General features: G+C 52.0%; 2 protein-coding genes across 5 annotated transcripts in view; one reads left to right on the forward strand and one right to left on the reverse strand.

Moving 5' to 3' along the window:
• Positions 1-6: 6 nt before the first annotated feature.
• Hirip3 (HIRA interacting protein 3) lies at positions 7-2,885 on the forward strand. The gene is made up of 7 exons (XM_021166446.2): positions 7-170; positions 252-372; positions 470-578; positions 1,044-2,008; positions 2,078-2,243; positions 2,323-2,421; positions 2,494-2,885. The coding sequence occupies exons 1-7, from the start codon at positions 106-108 to the stop codon at positions 2,655-2,657; spliced, it is 1,689 nt and encodes a 562-aa protein (XP_021022105.1). The 5' UTR covers positions 7-105; the 3' UTR covers positions 2,658-2,885.
• A 530-nt stretch (positions 2,886-3,415) lies between these two features.
• Positions 3,416-15,006, reverse strand: part of Taok2 (TAO kinase 2) — a 20,640-nt gene continuing 9,049 nt past the window's right edge. Inside the window, exons 9-20 of one of the 4 annotated variants that reach the window (XR_003837237.1) lie at positions 14,154-14,247; positions 13,980-14,061; positions 12,978-13,145; positions 12,570-12,854; positions 12,215-12,373; positions 9,954-10,319; positions 9,662-9,865; positions 9,141-9,380; positions 5,835-6,047; positions 5,040-5,146; positions 4,722-4,904; positions 4,549-4,640 (exon numbers count right to left, since the gene is read on the reverse strand). Coding sequence is in view for 3 of the 4 variants with exons in the window: in XM_021167604.2 (XP_021023263.1) it covers positions 7,668-9,380; positions 9,662-9,865; positions 9,954-10,319; positions 12,215-12,373; positions 12,570-12,854; positions 12,978-13,145; positions 13,980-14,061; positions 14,154-14,247 (3,071 nt within the window). In the remaining variant the exon portion in view is untranslated. Of the gene's footprint in view, positions 4,641-4,721; positions 4,905-5,039; positions 5,147-5,834; positions 6,048-6,147; positions 9,381-9,661; positions 9,866-9,953; positions 10,320-12,214; positions 12,374-12,569; positions 12,855-12,977; positions 13,146-13,979; positions 14,062-14,153; positions 14,248-15,006 lie in introns of those variants that run through there. The other 3 variants (XM_021167605.2, XM_021167604.2, XM_021167603.2) reach the window with 3 other exon arrangements.

Below are 15,006 nucleotides of genomic sequence, written 5' to 3' on the forward strand. Positions count from 1 at the left end.
TTCCTCACGAAGCGGCGGCACTGCGCGTGCGCAAACTACTGTCACTCGGGAAAACGGCCCGGAAGAAAAAAAAAAGCGGGAGCAACCAATCCCTGGTGACGCAAAATGGCGCCGGGAGATGAGATGCGAAAATTCACTCGCAGCTTCTTTCGAGCTTGCCCCGACCTCAGGTGCATAGAGTCTGGGTATTAGAGTCGGTTGCGAAGGGGAGGGGTTAGGCTGGAACTCTGTCTTGACACGTGTCTCTGTAGCTCCGTTACGCACTCCATCGTGCGACAGAAATTTTTGATTCACGTGGGTCGGGATCATCTTGAACCTGGGGAGAGGCAGGCGTTGAAGCGGCTGGTGGAGGAGGAGCTGCCGAAAATGCAGGTGTGGGTCTAACCCCGGGCCAGCAGAGATAGGGTTTGTTGCTGAGGGGTTGGGGCAGGGCATCTTGGTTCGGTTTGCCCTCATGCTGCACCCACAGGCGGATGCTGGTACCAGGGAAGGAAAGCCAGGCTTTATCAAAGTGAAGAGGTCTCCTGCTCCCTGCAGTAACCCAGAGAAGAAAAGGTTCCGCTTTAATTCTGAGTCAGGTTAGTGCCTTCTTCCCTGTTTATCTGTCTGTGACTCCAGCATCATTGGCGAGGCGCATGTATTAATTGCAAGGCTGGGGCTTGGGGGATAGTGAGTCAGGAATCAGCTGGGGCCACAGCTGTGGTGCTTCTTGCTGCCCTTCACTCTTTTTTTTTTTTTTTTTTTTTAAATTTTTTTTTTTTTTTTTTTTAAGATTTATTTATTTATTATATGTAAGTACACTGTAGCTGTCTTCAGACACTCCAGAAGAGGGCGCCAGATCTCGTTGCGGATGGTTGTGAGCCACCATGTGGTTGCTGGGATTTGAACTCTGGACCTTCGGAAGAGCAGTTGGGTGCTCTTACCCACTGAGCCATCTCACCAGCCCCTGCCCTTCACTCTTAACCAGAGTGGATCTAGAAGCATCCTATTCTAGATTGGAAGGAGAGGGAGGAATCCATCCCAGCCCCGTCCCCATGTTTCAGAATCCAGCTCTTCACCATCCAGTCCAGACGGCTCAGGACCCTCAACAAAGAACAGGACAACCAAGAAGACATGTCTAAGAAGAGCCTTAAAGAAAGCAGTTGAGAGCACAGATGAAGACCACCAAACAGACCTGGATGCAAAGATGGGATTGGAGGAGAGCAGTGAGGAGGAAGCAGAGGGCTCTGTTAGATCAGGTGAGGTCACTGAGGAAGAGGAGGACATGAGACAAGAAGAGAAGGGCGGGGTTAGAAAGCAAGCCAGGGCCAAAGACAAGCAAGCACCACTCAAGGCAGACAGGACGCAGGTTAGGGAAGCGAGTGGGAGCAGTGAGGGGGAGGCTGGGCTGCAGAGAGCAAAGGTGGAGGGAAGCACAGGTGCTAACTGCCAGGAGGAGAGTGAAGAGAGCGGAGAAGAGAGCCCAGCTAAGAAGAAAGAGCTTAGTGAGCCCAGATCGAGAAATAACAGAGCAGGGAGAACAGCCAGGGAGCGGAAGCAGAAAAGCAGGCCTGGGAGGCCAACTGGAGGCTTGCGAGACAGCGAGGCAGAGAAGGAAGGGGGCCCAGTAAGCAGTGGGGACAGCAGTGAGGAGGAAGAAGAGCACTCGGTGAAGAGAAAGAGTAAAGTCAGGACCCAGACCGAGAGCGGGAGGAGGCAGAGCACAAGCAGCGGGGATGACAGTAACAGCACACAGGAGCAAGCAGCCGCTCAAGGCACTACAAAGTCAGGCAGCCTAGGCAGCAGTAATGGTGACAGTGACACAGAGAGGGAAGTGAGTGACTCCCAGGCAGGACAAAACACCAAAGAGGAGAGGAAGAGCCGCTCTTCCAACAAGAACTCCAAGACCGGCAAGGCCCGAAGTTGCTCATCTTCATCAGATTCGAGTCCAGAACCCACAGGTCAGAAGAGCAAGGCTCGAAGTTCCTCATCTTCATCAGATTCAGGTCCAGAACCCACAGGTCAGAAGGTGAGAGGACACACCAGGTGGGTGGGATCCACTCAGGAAAAGGGACCTCAGCTGCCAACTCCTTATTAGGCTGCCTTTCGCTGTGGAGAGGACCACCCAGCTGTGGCTAGACTGAAGCGTTACATTCGAGCCTGTGGTGCCCACCGAAACTACAAGAAGCTGCTGGGTTCCTGCAGCTCCCACAAGGAGCGCCTGAGTGTCCTCAGGGCTGAGCTGGAAGCACTGGGCATGAAGGGTGAGAAGGGATGTGCCTGAGATCTACAGGAGGGCCTGAGCACTGGGGAGGCGGGTCTCACAAGCTGCTTCTGCTCCAGGTAACCCTTCCTTGGAGAAGTGTCGCGCTCTGAAGCTGCAGCGGGAAGAGGCAGCTGAAGTGGCTGCCTTGGATGTTGCCAACATCATCAGCAGTACAGGTAAACAATTTCCGCTTCAGGGAAGGAAGAGCCTGGAGTCCGGGAACTGATTTTTCTCTCCCCACCTCCCAGGCCGGCCACGAAGACGAAATGCCTGGAACCCTTCAGGGGAAGGAACCCCCCCAGGAGAGATTTATCAGCGAACCCTGGACTCTGAAGAGGAGCAGCCGCGCCAAGCACCTCCAGACTGGTCCCATATGCGCGATATCATCAGCAGTGATGGTGACAGCAGCTGAACTGTCATGTCCATGGTGGACCTTACCCTGTTATACAAGAGCTTGGTCAGTGGAAGCAACTTCCAAAGACAGACTACAGTGGTAGGATCCAAGTTATTGGCACACTACTCAGTTTCATGTTCTCTAAGATGGCTTTGGGGTTCATGTGCAAGCATCCTCTCCAGGCATTTGAGTAGACTGTTGTTTTGTTTTTAAGGACTCAATAAAAGAATGTTTGTAATTACTTTATCCAAACTGGTCCCAAACCATCATGCCCTGTCTGTCCTTTGGGGCCAAGAATTTAGTAGTCTAATTCTTATCGATTCCAGAGTTGTCCTAGCCCCTGGACTGTGTCATCCAGTCTGTCACCAGACGTTATCAGAGAGGATATAGCTCTCCCTCCTGCAGTGTGACCAATCTGGCCTTAACAATGTAAAGTTTACTCCAGGAATGTGTGCCTAGCATGAATAAAGCCCTGGGTCTCACACTCTCAGGCTCAGTTCATCTGCCTTCCCCTGCCGCCAGGGTCTCTCAGCCTCATACAGGAAGTTTTAGTAGACCTGTCTGGCCAGTCAGAGCCCAGGCATAGTAAGATAGACAAATGGGATCCCAAAGCAAAGCAGAATAAGGACTTAACAAGCTGATGGCCTTCTAGTCACATGTGCACCCACTAAAATCACTGCAACTTCAATCACATCCCACAATTAAGCACAAGTAATACTATCCCTGCCACTGATAAATTCTCCACACATACCTTAGACAAAAAGGGAGACATCCTGTGGTCTGTTAGAATAACCAACAGTTTATTAAAAGCTCGCCCTAGGGCTCTGTGCCAGCCCCATAGCTGAGAGGGGCTCCCATGACTGCTCCCAGGCTTGGCAGCAGCCCTTTCCAAGGTCCTTCCCTTGTCCCCCGCCCCAGCCCTGACCCCAATTTAAAAAAAAAAAAGACAAGACGGCACAGGACGTCAGACAGCAACAGGAGAATGGTGAGACTCAGGCACCCTGACTGCAAGACCCCTGATCCTTCTGGAGGAAGGCCTCCTCCCATTCTCCTTGCTTTGGCACCAGACCTGCTCTGCCATTCCACCAGGTCTGGGGGCCCTGTTGTCCCCAGTTCATGGCCCCATCACAAGGGTTGTATAATTCTCTGAAATATAATATATCTAGACCCACCCTTCCCCTCCCCTAGGGGACCAGATGAATATTTGACACAGTTCCCACCTTTTATAGGTGGTGATGGAGGGAGACCCTGGCACCATGGTGGGGAGGCAGGGCTCCTGGTCAGCCTTGGGGCACCAATGCCCAAGCTGGCCTGGGGTCACTGGCCAGCCCCAAGAAGCTCATGAGATGAGGAGGTCTGATGGGGGAGCTGGAGCCAACATCTGTCCCCACCACCACTGGGTAGGCTTCAAGCACACTGCCTGTAGGATCAGGCACCATCCACTCCCACCTTGCCCTACTCCTCTGCCCACCACTCTGGACTTCAGGAATAGAAGTGGGAGGAGCCGTTGAGGATGTGGGAAGCAACACTGGTGCTTCGGCTCAGCGGCCCTGGCACTGCAGCAGGTGGGCCAACGTTCTCACCACTGCTGCCCCCTGACGCTGCCCGCCTTAGGGGTTGAGGACTGTTTCTTAGCAGCAGCAGAGCCCCTCCACGGGGTGTTCCGCTCTGTGTTGGGGGCCCTAGCCAGTTTGGAGGCCCTGGGGGAGCCAGCAGAGCTGGCTGACGCCAAGCTGGTGGGGGCATGCCTGGTGGAGGAGGGCCATGGCTCCAATGGGCCCCTGAACGGGGAACTGGACGGGAGGGCCAGGCAGGGGCTGGGGGTGGAGCAGGATAGCCCTGGGCCGCAGCTTCAGCTGGAATGCCCCCCAGAGCCATGCTGGAGAAGCCCAGTCTCATGCTCTCAGCATCGAAGGCCTCGATCTCACGGGCCTGCCGCTCAAGCAAACTCCGGATGCGTTCCGAACGGCCTGTCTGTAGGGCCAGCAGCTCTTCTTCCACCTGGGACACCCAGAACAGGGGTGAGTCCTGGAACAGAGAGCCTGCCCTTCCTTTCCCATCTCGGGGGGTCAAACCCCTTACCCGTTGCTCTAGCAGTGCCCGCCTCAGAGCCACTCTCTGCTCCAGCTCCCTTAGCTCGCGCTCATGCTGGCTCTCTGTGCGGATCTTGATCTTGCTCTGGTAAGCGTTGAGGAGTTCCAGCTCCTGTTGGAGCTGCTGCCGCAGGGCCTGAAACTCTGCCTCTTGGGTCTCATCAAGCCGGAGCTGGAGGACAGGGCAAACAGGGTTTAGGGACCTCCTCCCCTGTCCCCATCATCCTCCCCTGCCCCAGTAGGCCTGGGCCCTAAGGTGGCAAGGAGCGGCAGTCTCAACCTCTATGAGAATGGAAGATGGTCATACCCTGTGGCACAGCAATTACACTTGCAGGAATCTATCCCCCAGGTATACTTGCACATGTGCTCCAAGTGTTCACGGAAGCGTTGTGATAGCAAAATGCTGGAAACAACCTAAATGTCCACCAATAAGGGATGGGTTAAATAAATTATGGTACATCCATTCCATGGAAAACTCTATACTGTAAAAAAACTGAGATAGACAATGTGATCTGGAATGATGTCCAAGAGATACTGGGTGGAAAAGAAGTCAGGAAACTATGAAAAGTCTGGTCCCATTGTGTTTCAAATCTGCACTGGAAACTCTACACAAGGTAATCACTACAAATGTACCTCTGAGAGGTGGGACGGAGCGAGACCGGGGCCCTCTACCTCTTTGGACTCAGTGTGCATTTGAAGCAGCCCACTCCAGTGCTGGTATGCTTTTCCTAAGAGATTCTTTCCAGATTCCTGAAGTCTGAGTAAAATAGTCTGAGAGCCACACTCATTGTAACCTGCTCCCCTGCTCCCTGTTCACACAAAGTAAACTCAGATCCATAAAAAAAAAATATTACAGCCAGTATTTTCTTTGGTGGTTCTTGGCAGAGCAGGCAGGGTGACTTTCTTAAGATATTAGGAAAATAGTAAGAGAAATAATAATGCCACTAAGGAGACAAAACCACTATGGAAAATGTTAGCAGTGAAAGAGCACCCAAGTTTCCTAAGTTCAAAAGCTCTGTTCACATCTCCCACCTTCCTTTGCCACAACAAGGTTTAAAGCAAAGGCCAACTCCACAGTCCCCTCCCAAAGCCCAGGCCTCACCGCCTGCGAGCTGAGCATCTCTGAAATGGACTGGTCATACTGCTCGGCCAGGATCGCCAGCTTGCGGGTCTGCTCCTCCTTGAGCCGCTTAAGAAGGCTCTTGTGCTGAGCTTTGGGTGTGGTCTCCAGCAAGTGTGCCCGAAGAGCCTTGTATTGCCTCGTCTGGATCTTACACGTCTCCTGGAACTGCTTCTTGATCTGCAGCTCCTTTGACTGTGCAGTGAACGGATCAAGGGGAAACGGGGCAGGGGAGAAGGAGAAGAGGAGGAAGAAGAGGAACAACGAGGGGAAAGGAAGAAAAGGAGGAAGGAGACAGAAGCAGAGACAGGGAGAGGGAGAGAAACAGAAAACATGTTAGACAGAGGGGGCGGGGGGAGCTGTACACAGACAGACGTGGAGAGATGGAACTGTTGAGAGATGAAAGTCTCCATGGGCAAGAGAGGTGGAGGAGAGAGAGGCTCTGAGTACATCCACAGTTGCAAGGGATGCACAAGAAGAGACGTAAAGATCTTACAGACAGGAAGCTGAGAATCTTTAGAGGGCTGAGTATACAACAGAAACTCTGATCATGCAAAGAGGGAGGGAGAAAATATTGCCCTGGGACAGAAGGATGTGATCACATTGAATATAAAAGAATATAAAAGGTTGAGTGAGAGACCAAGGCACACACAACATCCACGAAAGGGTAATACAACTAAGGGCAGGCAGAGGAAAGCCCAGGCCCAGTACCTCAAGGAAGGCAGGCAGGAAGGAAGCAGCACTGGGCTGAGGAATGGGTAAGAGGATGCCCCATATCAGGCCACTGAAGGGAAACGGCAGCAGAGAGTGGCCAGAAAAGATCTGAGAAGTTCCGCTGGGAGCAGCTGACACCCCTGACCAGATCCACACTTTAGCTCAGCCCAACATAATCAACCCCAACTCCAAGCCCACAGCAATCCCAGACCTCTAGTTTGTACATTCTACCTGTTCCCAACTCACCACCCTTGACTGGAGGTTTTGTGGTTCCAACCCCAACCCTGTAGACTAATGCCTGACCCAGGTGAGAGACGCAGTTCCAAACCGTGTAAGCAATAGGTTCACAGTAAAGGAAGGGGCAAAAAGACCAAAAGCCTTTAACCCTAAGTAAGTACTCTCTGGAAGGGTCGCACAAACAGGTGGAACTGTGAGATGAGGAAGCTCTGTGGAAGCTCCACAGGGACTCACAGCCCAGAGCTGGTTGTGGTCATGGTGCAATGAATCTATGAAGGCAGAAGATGAGGCAGAGGTGTGAAAAGAGTGAAGACAACGGAGGTGGGGTGAGGCGGTCATGGAGCTGAGGGCCAGGGTCCAGATTCAGGGCAAACCAGGGAGGCTGGGCGGTAGGACAAAGCAGACAGAGGCAGCCTGGGCCAAAGGTGTAGTTCCGCTCAGATATTTTATTTGTGTTTTTCTTTTTTTTTTTTTCTTTTTTTCTTTTTTTTGGTGGAGGGGAAGGGGACAGGTTGGAAGGGAGACAGAAAAACAAAATCAAAGAGGGAAAACCCCCATGACTTCCCTCCCTGCCACCCCTGGCCCCAGGCCTAAGCCGATGAGGGTGAGGATGAGCACACACAGCAGGGGACAGCAATAACTTAGGGGGCTGGGGAAAACACAAAGAGTGTCATTTCTGGACTCCACAGCAGAGGAGGCTGCCTGTCTAAAGACCTAGATCTGGGGCCGGGATTGGACTTGGGAAAACATACTGAGGAAGAAAGGTCAGAAGGGGAGGAGAGGCTGGGGGACTGGAGAAACTTTACTGAGTCGTGGGAGATAAAGTGCTCAGTGCCCTAAATTTGGGTGGAGAATTGGAACTGGTTACCTCCAGGGAGGCAGGGCCCTGCGGGTCTGAGATCTCCGCCCAGCTACAGTCCCTGGTGGTAGCTGTCGGGAAGCAGAGAGCCCAAGACGGCGTTGGCTGCGTGGCAGCAGCCGAGGGATCCGACTAGGCCGTTCACCCTTAAGCAGGCCCCAGCTGGCTAGTATATGAACAGCCCAGGGGGGCAAGCAAGAAGCTAATCTGTGGCTAGCCCGTGCTAGGCGCCAGTTCCAGCCCTTGCACACAGCCCAAACTCTTGTTAACTGAGCTAGTGGGTGTTGAGTAGTGCGAGGATTTCCCTGACGGGGCCAAGGGACAGGTAGTCGACTTCGGAAACCATTCTTATTGGTCTTAGGGTACAGGGCAAACAGCCCCCGGTCTCCCACAGCCCCACAGCCCTGTAGGGCCCGAAAGACCATGGGTGACAGGCGTAGCAAAATCCTCAACCAGAGTCGAGAGATACCCCGACGCATCTGGGGGCCTTGCTGCCGTACCCATTTGCCCCCAGCTGCCATAGCTGCCAGAGGTAAAGCCAGGCTGGGCCAAGCTAGGAGCCAGGCAGCCCCAAGGCCCAGAGGCACACCCATAAGGCCTCTGCGCCAGCTCAGGCTAAGGACAGCCATCAGTGCAGTACCCTGAGCCAGGAGTAAGAACAGACTGGGGGGCAGGTGTAGAGCTGTACAAAGGAACAGGTAAGAGGCCCCCAGGCCCACTAGCCCTACCTCAAGGGCCAGCAGTGCTGCCTGCAAGCCACCTCCACCTTGGGCTGCCAGCAATGGGAGTAGCAGCAGGAGGAGTAGGGGCAGGAGGCCAGAGGAGGACCCCACTGCAAAGGATAGGCCAGCCAGGAGGCCATGAGACAGGAGTCCAGGGAGCTGGCTAGTAGGGTACTGTCTCAGATGTGATGGAGGTGGCTCTGGGGGGATATCTGGGGAAGGACAGCCATCTCCAGGGTCCCTGTGGGTTCCAACTGGAGCCCCTCCCTCTTCTTCCTCCTCCTCTTCCTCCTCCGGGACTGGAGTCAGAACTGGACCCTGGACCCAGCCAAGCTTGAACTCCACATCCACAAGGTTCCCACCCTCCTTCTCCCACAGACTCCATGACCCTGCCTCTTCCTGGCCAATAATATTTCTCTCCTGGGATGCCAGTGATGGGACTCTTCTAATCTCCTTCATCTCCTCAGATATATCCCAATCTTCCTCATTAACCAGACTCCTATGTTTTTGTGGGCTGGAACTAAAGGTTCCCATTTCTTCCCCCAAAATCCTCTGCTCCTCTGGCTCCAAGGTAGTCCCTTCCTTTCCCAGAATCCTTCTCTCTGGCACTGCTTCCTCCTCCTCTCCCAGCATCCTTTGGTCCAGGATTGCCTCCTGGCCAGATGAGCAGGGCTGCTCTTCACTAGGGGTGCCTGTGCTGAGTGGTCCCAGAGCCCCAGTAGCAGGGAGGCCCATGGGTAGCTGGCCTGCACGTACTTTGAGGCTCTTGGGCTGCTGGCGAACCTGGGCCGCGTGCTTCTGCCGTAACTCTTGCTCCCGTCGCTTGTTGTACTCCAGCTGGTTGCCTAGCTCTGTCTGGTGCTGAAGGCGGGTAAGTTCAGCACGTGTGCGCTGGACAGCCTGGAGCTGTCTTAGCTCCAGCTCTCGGGTAGCCTCATGCTGCCGTAACAGCAGAGCACACTCCAAGTCCTTCTGTGTCTGTTTCTTATTCAAGTCCTAAGGCAGAAAAGAAGTAGAACTCAGGGCCCAGTGAAGGAGCCTTCTTGGTATTGAAGAATTAAGGGCACAGAATTCTTCAGCAGGGAGGAAGTGAAGAATGAGACAAGTAAGGGCATCCTATCAGGGCCCAGTAGGGACAGAAAGCAAGAAGGATGCTGAAAAGGAGCCAAATCAAAACACAGGAGGGTAGATGAGAAAGAAGACATTAGGAAGGCAAATGAAAGAGAGAGGTACTAGGCCCTTGACCGCGAGGAGAAGGGCAGGTGGGTCAGGTCTACCTCTCGAAGCAGGTCCTGATCTAGGCTGTGCCGAGCCAGTAGCATCTTGCGCTTGTATTGGCGACACTGAAGTTCAAAGTACTGGCGCTGCCTCCGCAGCAGCCCTGCTTCCTCTTCTGCCTGGCACTGTTGCAACTGTTCCTTTTGCCTCAACAGCCACTCAGCCTTCTCTCGTTTGGGTGTGCTAGGGTTCTCCTGGAGCTCCTGGCAGGGCAGTGGGGGAGTGGGTCAGAGTCTGCCTTTGTCTTGCCTACCTGCTGGCCCTGATTCACCCAGGCAGTTCTGGCCAAACCTCTTTCAACTGCTCCTTCCGCAGCTTGTAGGTTCGCTTCTGCGCCTCCAGCAGGGCAGCCAGCTCCTTCTTCTGCTGCCCCAGGATGTGCTGCTGGAACTTCCGCTCCTCTGCCTGAGCAGCCCGTGCCTCCTTCTCACCGATGGCCTGGTGCCTCCGGGCCAGCTTCTCAGCCTCAGTCCCAAAGCCAGCCCGCTGTGCCTCGAGCTCCCGCTGTAACCGCCCACTGTGCTCCTCACGTTCACCCCTCAGACGGGACTCCAGGGCCAGCAGTTGCTTCTGGTGCTGACGTCGCATCCGCTTGTAGCCACTCAGCTGCTCTCGCAGGGCCGAGTCCTGCTCATGCTCCTGGATCTGACGGCTGACCTAGGGGAGAAGAAAGGATACAGTGGGACTCGGCCCTCACCCCATCTTACTCACACAGATAGGAAGACCACAGTTCTCAGACTCATGGTTTCATTGTTATTAATTAAGTGTCTTCTTCACACTTAACTCTCTGAATCTATTTTGTCAAATGAATAATTTTTTACAACATGGGTTGGGGTAGCAGACTGCGGTGATAAAAGATGGGAAGCACAAGTCCTGGTGCAAACAGAGAAACAATTCAGACCAGTGTGAAAGACTGACTAGGACGCTCCTGGGCTCAGACCCCAGCTCTGCCCGTTATTCTCACCTACTCTCAATGAGCAAGCCAACTTGTCAAACTACTAGTTCTCTCATCTGTTACACGGGTCAGCACCTCTGCATAGCTAAGTGTGAGTGGTGGCTAGCACCCTCCCTTCGGCAAACACCACTGAGGGTGCACCGTGCTCCAGGGACTAAGTGAGGACCTGGGTTCTGACACGTTAGATCAAGCTCTGGTGATCTCTGGGCTCACTCAGTTCAACTGTTCTCTTAGTGGCTCTTAAGTAATGCAGGTTGCCAAGGCCCAGGAAAACCAAATCTCTCTGCATAGTAGGACAAAGCAGCAACAGCAGCTCAAGAGCAGCCTAGCAATCCACCCCCAGTCACAAGCAAAAGCTTGAAACACACACCAGACTTGCCCAGTGGCCACCAAAGGGATTGTTGGTGCTCAAATGCAGTCAAAACTGGAATGTAACGAATCTTATCAAGAGCTATGTTTTACGAGAAACCTGAACTTGCTGGGCATGGTGCTACATGCCTATAAATTCTAGGACTCAATAGAAGGATTACAAATTCAAGGCTGAGCTATTTAACAAGAACCCATCTCAATAAGCAACCCTTTTTCCATGAATTGAGAAAAATAAATTTTAGAAGACTAAGATCCTATTTACAGGAATAGAACCCCACCCAAGGGTACTGGGCAAGTATGTTGGACAACAGCCTCCCCAAGCCATAGCAACCTCAACTCTTCTTTATTATTTATTTATTTATTTATTTATTTATTTATTTATTTAAATTCACTCTACATTCCATTCACCCCACCCCTTCCTCTCTTCCCAGTTCTACCCTTACAAGTCCCTTCCCCTTTTTCCTGTTCTTTTTCTCTTTGGAGAAGGAGTCCTCCTTTGGGTACCACCCCACGCTTGTGCAGCAGCCTCAACTCTTTGGTTTTTTCGAGACAGGGTTTCTCTGTATAGTCCTGGCTGTCCTGGAACTCACTTTGTAAACCAGGCTGGCCTCGAACTCAGAAATCCGCCTGCCTCTGCCTCCCAAGTGCTGGGATTAAAAGCGTGCGCCACCACGCCCGGCTCAGCCTCAACTCTTAAATGAGATCCAATCCTTTCCCTCTTCAAGAGAGCTGGAAAGACTAAACATAAGCACGTATGTAGGTCTGACAACAAGTCACTGACAACAGGGCAGGTCCCTGAAATCCACTCCTACACTCTGAGGCTCTGAATCTAGCAACCCTGCACACTGCCCTGGACTGCCACAGCGGGTAGATGTGCCCTGGACTGCCACAGCGGGTAGATGTGCCTGCTACCACAGCGGGGCAGGTGCCTGAGCAGGCATGTAAAGCACCTGGCCAGCAGAGGCCTCCAGCAAGTTCTCCACAAGCTGGTATTTCAACAAGGCCTTGAAAGCAAACAGTCTGCCAGCCTGGGAATACCCAGATTAGGTAGTGTGACTAAGTCTGCTTGGAGAAGGGAGCCAGCAAGGACAGCAGCAAAGTGAGGGTAGAATCTAGCCTTAAATCATGTGCCACAGAAAAAGTAACTGCTGGACTTCTGTCTGATGTACCAAGTAAAAGAGAAAAGAAAAAAACTATAGTAAAGCTGAGTGAAGATGGCCATCCTTACCAGGGAGGCAGTACGAATGGTAGCAAAGTGGTCTCGGTTGCGGCAATAAGCTCTGCGGCGAGCAGAAGAGGAGGTGGAGGTGGGAGGGGCTGCAGGTGGCTGGAGTGGACTTGGGGTCATCTCTGGCTGATAGGGATCATCATATAGGTTGTCTGAGCCCTAGAAAAAGGAAAGAAGAAAGGGATGCCCAAAACTCAGGTGCCAATGGGCCTGATGGGTACCCAAGGAGATAGACTCCTTCAGACTTTTAAAAGGAGGAGCAGACACACTAGAGAGCAGGAACCTAGTCATTCCTGAGCCAATCAGCTGATGCTTGGCCTTGTGGCCACTAAGCTGCTCAGGGTGACCTGCGTACCGGCAGCCGGTGGATGATGGAGCTGTGGGAAGTGACTGTATGCTCCCCCTCCTGCATCATGGCCATCTCTCGGGATTCAGGGCCTTCTTCTTCCTCCTCTTCCTCCTCCTCCTCTTCTTCTTCCTCCTCTTCTTCATTATCTGAGGCATCTGCTAGGCTGTTGACTGAGCTGCTCTGGCTGGAGGCGCTGATGGACATGCTGGGCACTGAATGGCTGCTCTCTAGACTGGTCAGTGTCCCTGCGCGGTGCGTGTAAGGTTCTGCCTCCTGGGAACAGGGTGTGAGCTGTTGGGCAGGGAAAGGGAAGGACAAGGATATGGAGTAGCACAAAGAAAGAAGGTGAAGACAAATGGGGAAGAAGGACCAAGCCCTTCTTGGGTGGAGAGGTGTCAGGTTAAGTTAGGTCACCTCCTCTTCCTCTGGGGCCTCAGCACCAGGGCCATTGGGTGCCTCTTGGAACAGTATCTTCTTCATCTTTCGGTACTGCAGGTTATCCAGTTCCCGTACAGCATCCTTGGTCCTCTGGATTAGGTCCATGATGACTGTGGGCGGTCGCTCCCGGAGCACAAAGCGGTGCTAAAGCAACAGAACACCTGAGATCTGCTGTCAGTTCTCCTCAGCCCCTCTAGATTCCATCCCTTTCAGCATCTCCTAACCTGAGGCCCCTGCCCACTATAGCTGCAAGCTCACCCTTGTCTTATCTTTCTTCCCACAGAAGCTGTCCTGACTATCCAGAGAGTGTCATTTCTCCAGGCACTGCTGAAGGCAAGATATTCAGGAGATCTAGATGCCAATCCAGTTCTGGTTACCAAAGGCCAAGTGCCTTTGGATGAATCAAAAGACCTCTTTAGGCCCTCAAAGGTTATCCTTTAAAATCCAGCAGGTCAATCCAGCAGTTTGTTCATGCTAACTAGGGCTTCTTAAGACACACTGGGTCTGAGAAGGGAATGAGACTCCAGCAGATTGGAAAACTTAAAACACTGAAGGGAGTTCATACATTTATGGTCTGTGACTAAGAAAAATGTGAAAACAAATGGTTACTTAAGACAGTATAGCAGAGGGGCTGGAGAGATGGCTCAGTGGTTAAGAGCATTGACTGCTCTTCTAGAGGTCCTGAGTTCAATTCCCAGCAATCACATGGTGGCTCACAACCATCTGTAATGAGGTCTGATGCCCTCTTCTGGTGCGTCTGAAGACAGCTACAGTGTACTCATATAAATAAAATAAATCTTAAAAAAAAAAAAAAAAAAAAGACAGTATAGCAGATAAAATCTAGCAAGACAAGGGAAATGAGCCATCAGGGCCTAGGGCAAAATAGATAAAGAACGCTTCCTGGATGAAGAACTGGGAGCCCTGATAGTTTTCTACGGCTCTACCAGGCACCAGTTCTACGACACTAAACGTGCTCACCTTCAAAAGAACCTCTGAGGTTGGTCTGTCTTGAGGGATTTTCTGAAGACAGGAGTCAACAAAATTCCGGAAGTACTCAGACCTGATATCCCAAAAAGTAAGATAGGCGAGGCCATGAGCCAGGCAGGCAGATCCCATGACCTAACCCTTTGGCCCAAGAAGCCCAGTCCTTACCAGTGTCCTGACTGGAGAGCAGGAGATTCATTCTGTGCAATGTGGTATAAGGCACTCATTGCATTCATGTTGAACAGTGGTGGCTTCCGCTCCGCTACAGAGAGGACAGAGGAAGTGGAAAGAGACAGATGATCAGGAACTAGATGGGAACTCAAACAGCTGGGGTTCAAATCCCATCTTCCCCGGCTTTCTTCCTGATTGACCTTGAGCAATTACTGATCCTGCTGCATCTTAATTTCCTCTCAATAAAATTTAAGGTTCATTTTATCTGCTGCACATGGGCAGAGTAGGGACTAAAAAAACACAGCAAAAAAGGCATAAAGCAGCACAGTTACCAGCCAAACTACTATGCATGAGGCCAACTAAGAGCAAAACCTGTAGTGTAGGAAAGAGAAACAAAAAAGCATACTCTGTTCAAGAAAGTTCCAGCCTAAAATTAACCGAGCCAGTAGCACTGGGGAGAACTCAGGGTGTAGCTCAGCTGCTGAATGCTTGCTTAGCACCTGCCAGCCTCTAGATTTCATTCCCCAAACCACCAAAACAAAACACAACTAACACCAAATTAAAGTTGCTAATTATGGTAAAGGGACAGATAAATGGCTAGGAAACTGAGGTCTTTTAGAAAAGGGAGTACTGGAGGGAGCTCTAAGTGGTGAACCAGGAGCTCCTTATAGTCCAGACAAATGTATGGTTGGTTTTGACCTAAATAGTGATTTAATTACCAACAATTACAAGAATATAAATTTCCAGTTTTTCTTTAAGAATTAGATATGGTGCCAGACAGTGATGGCGCACACCTTTAATCCCAGCACTTGGGAGGCAGAGGCAGGCGGATTTCTGAGTTTGAGGCCAG

The sequence above is a fragment of the Mus caroli genome, chromosome 7 (assembly GCF_900094665.2).
Source record: "Mus caroli chromosome 7, CAROLI_EIJ_v1.1, whole genome shotgun sequence".
NCBI lineage: Eukaryota > Metazoa > Chordata > Mammalia > Rodentia > Muridae > Mus > Mus caroli.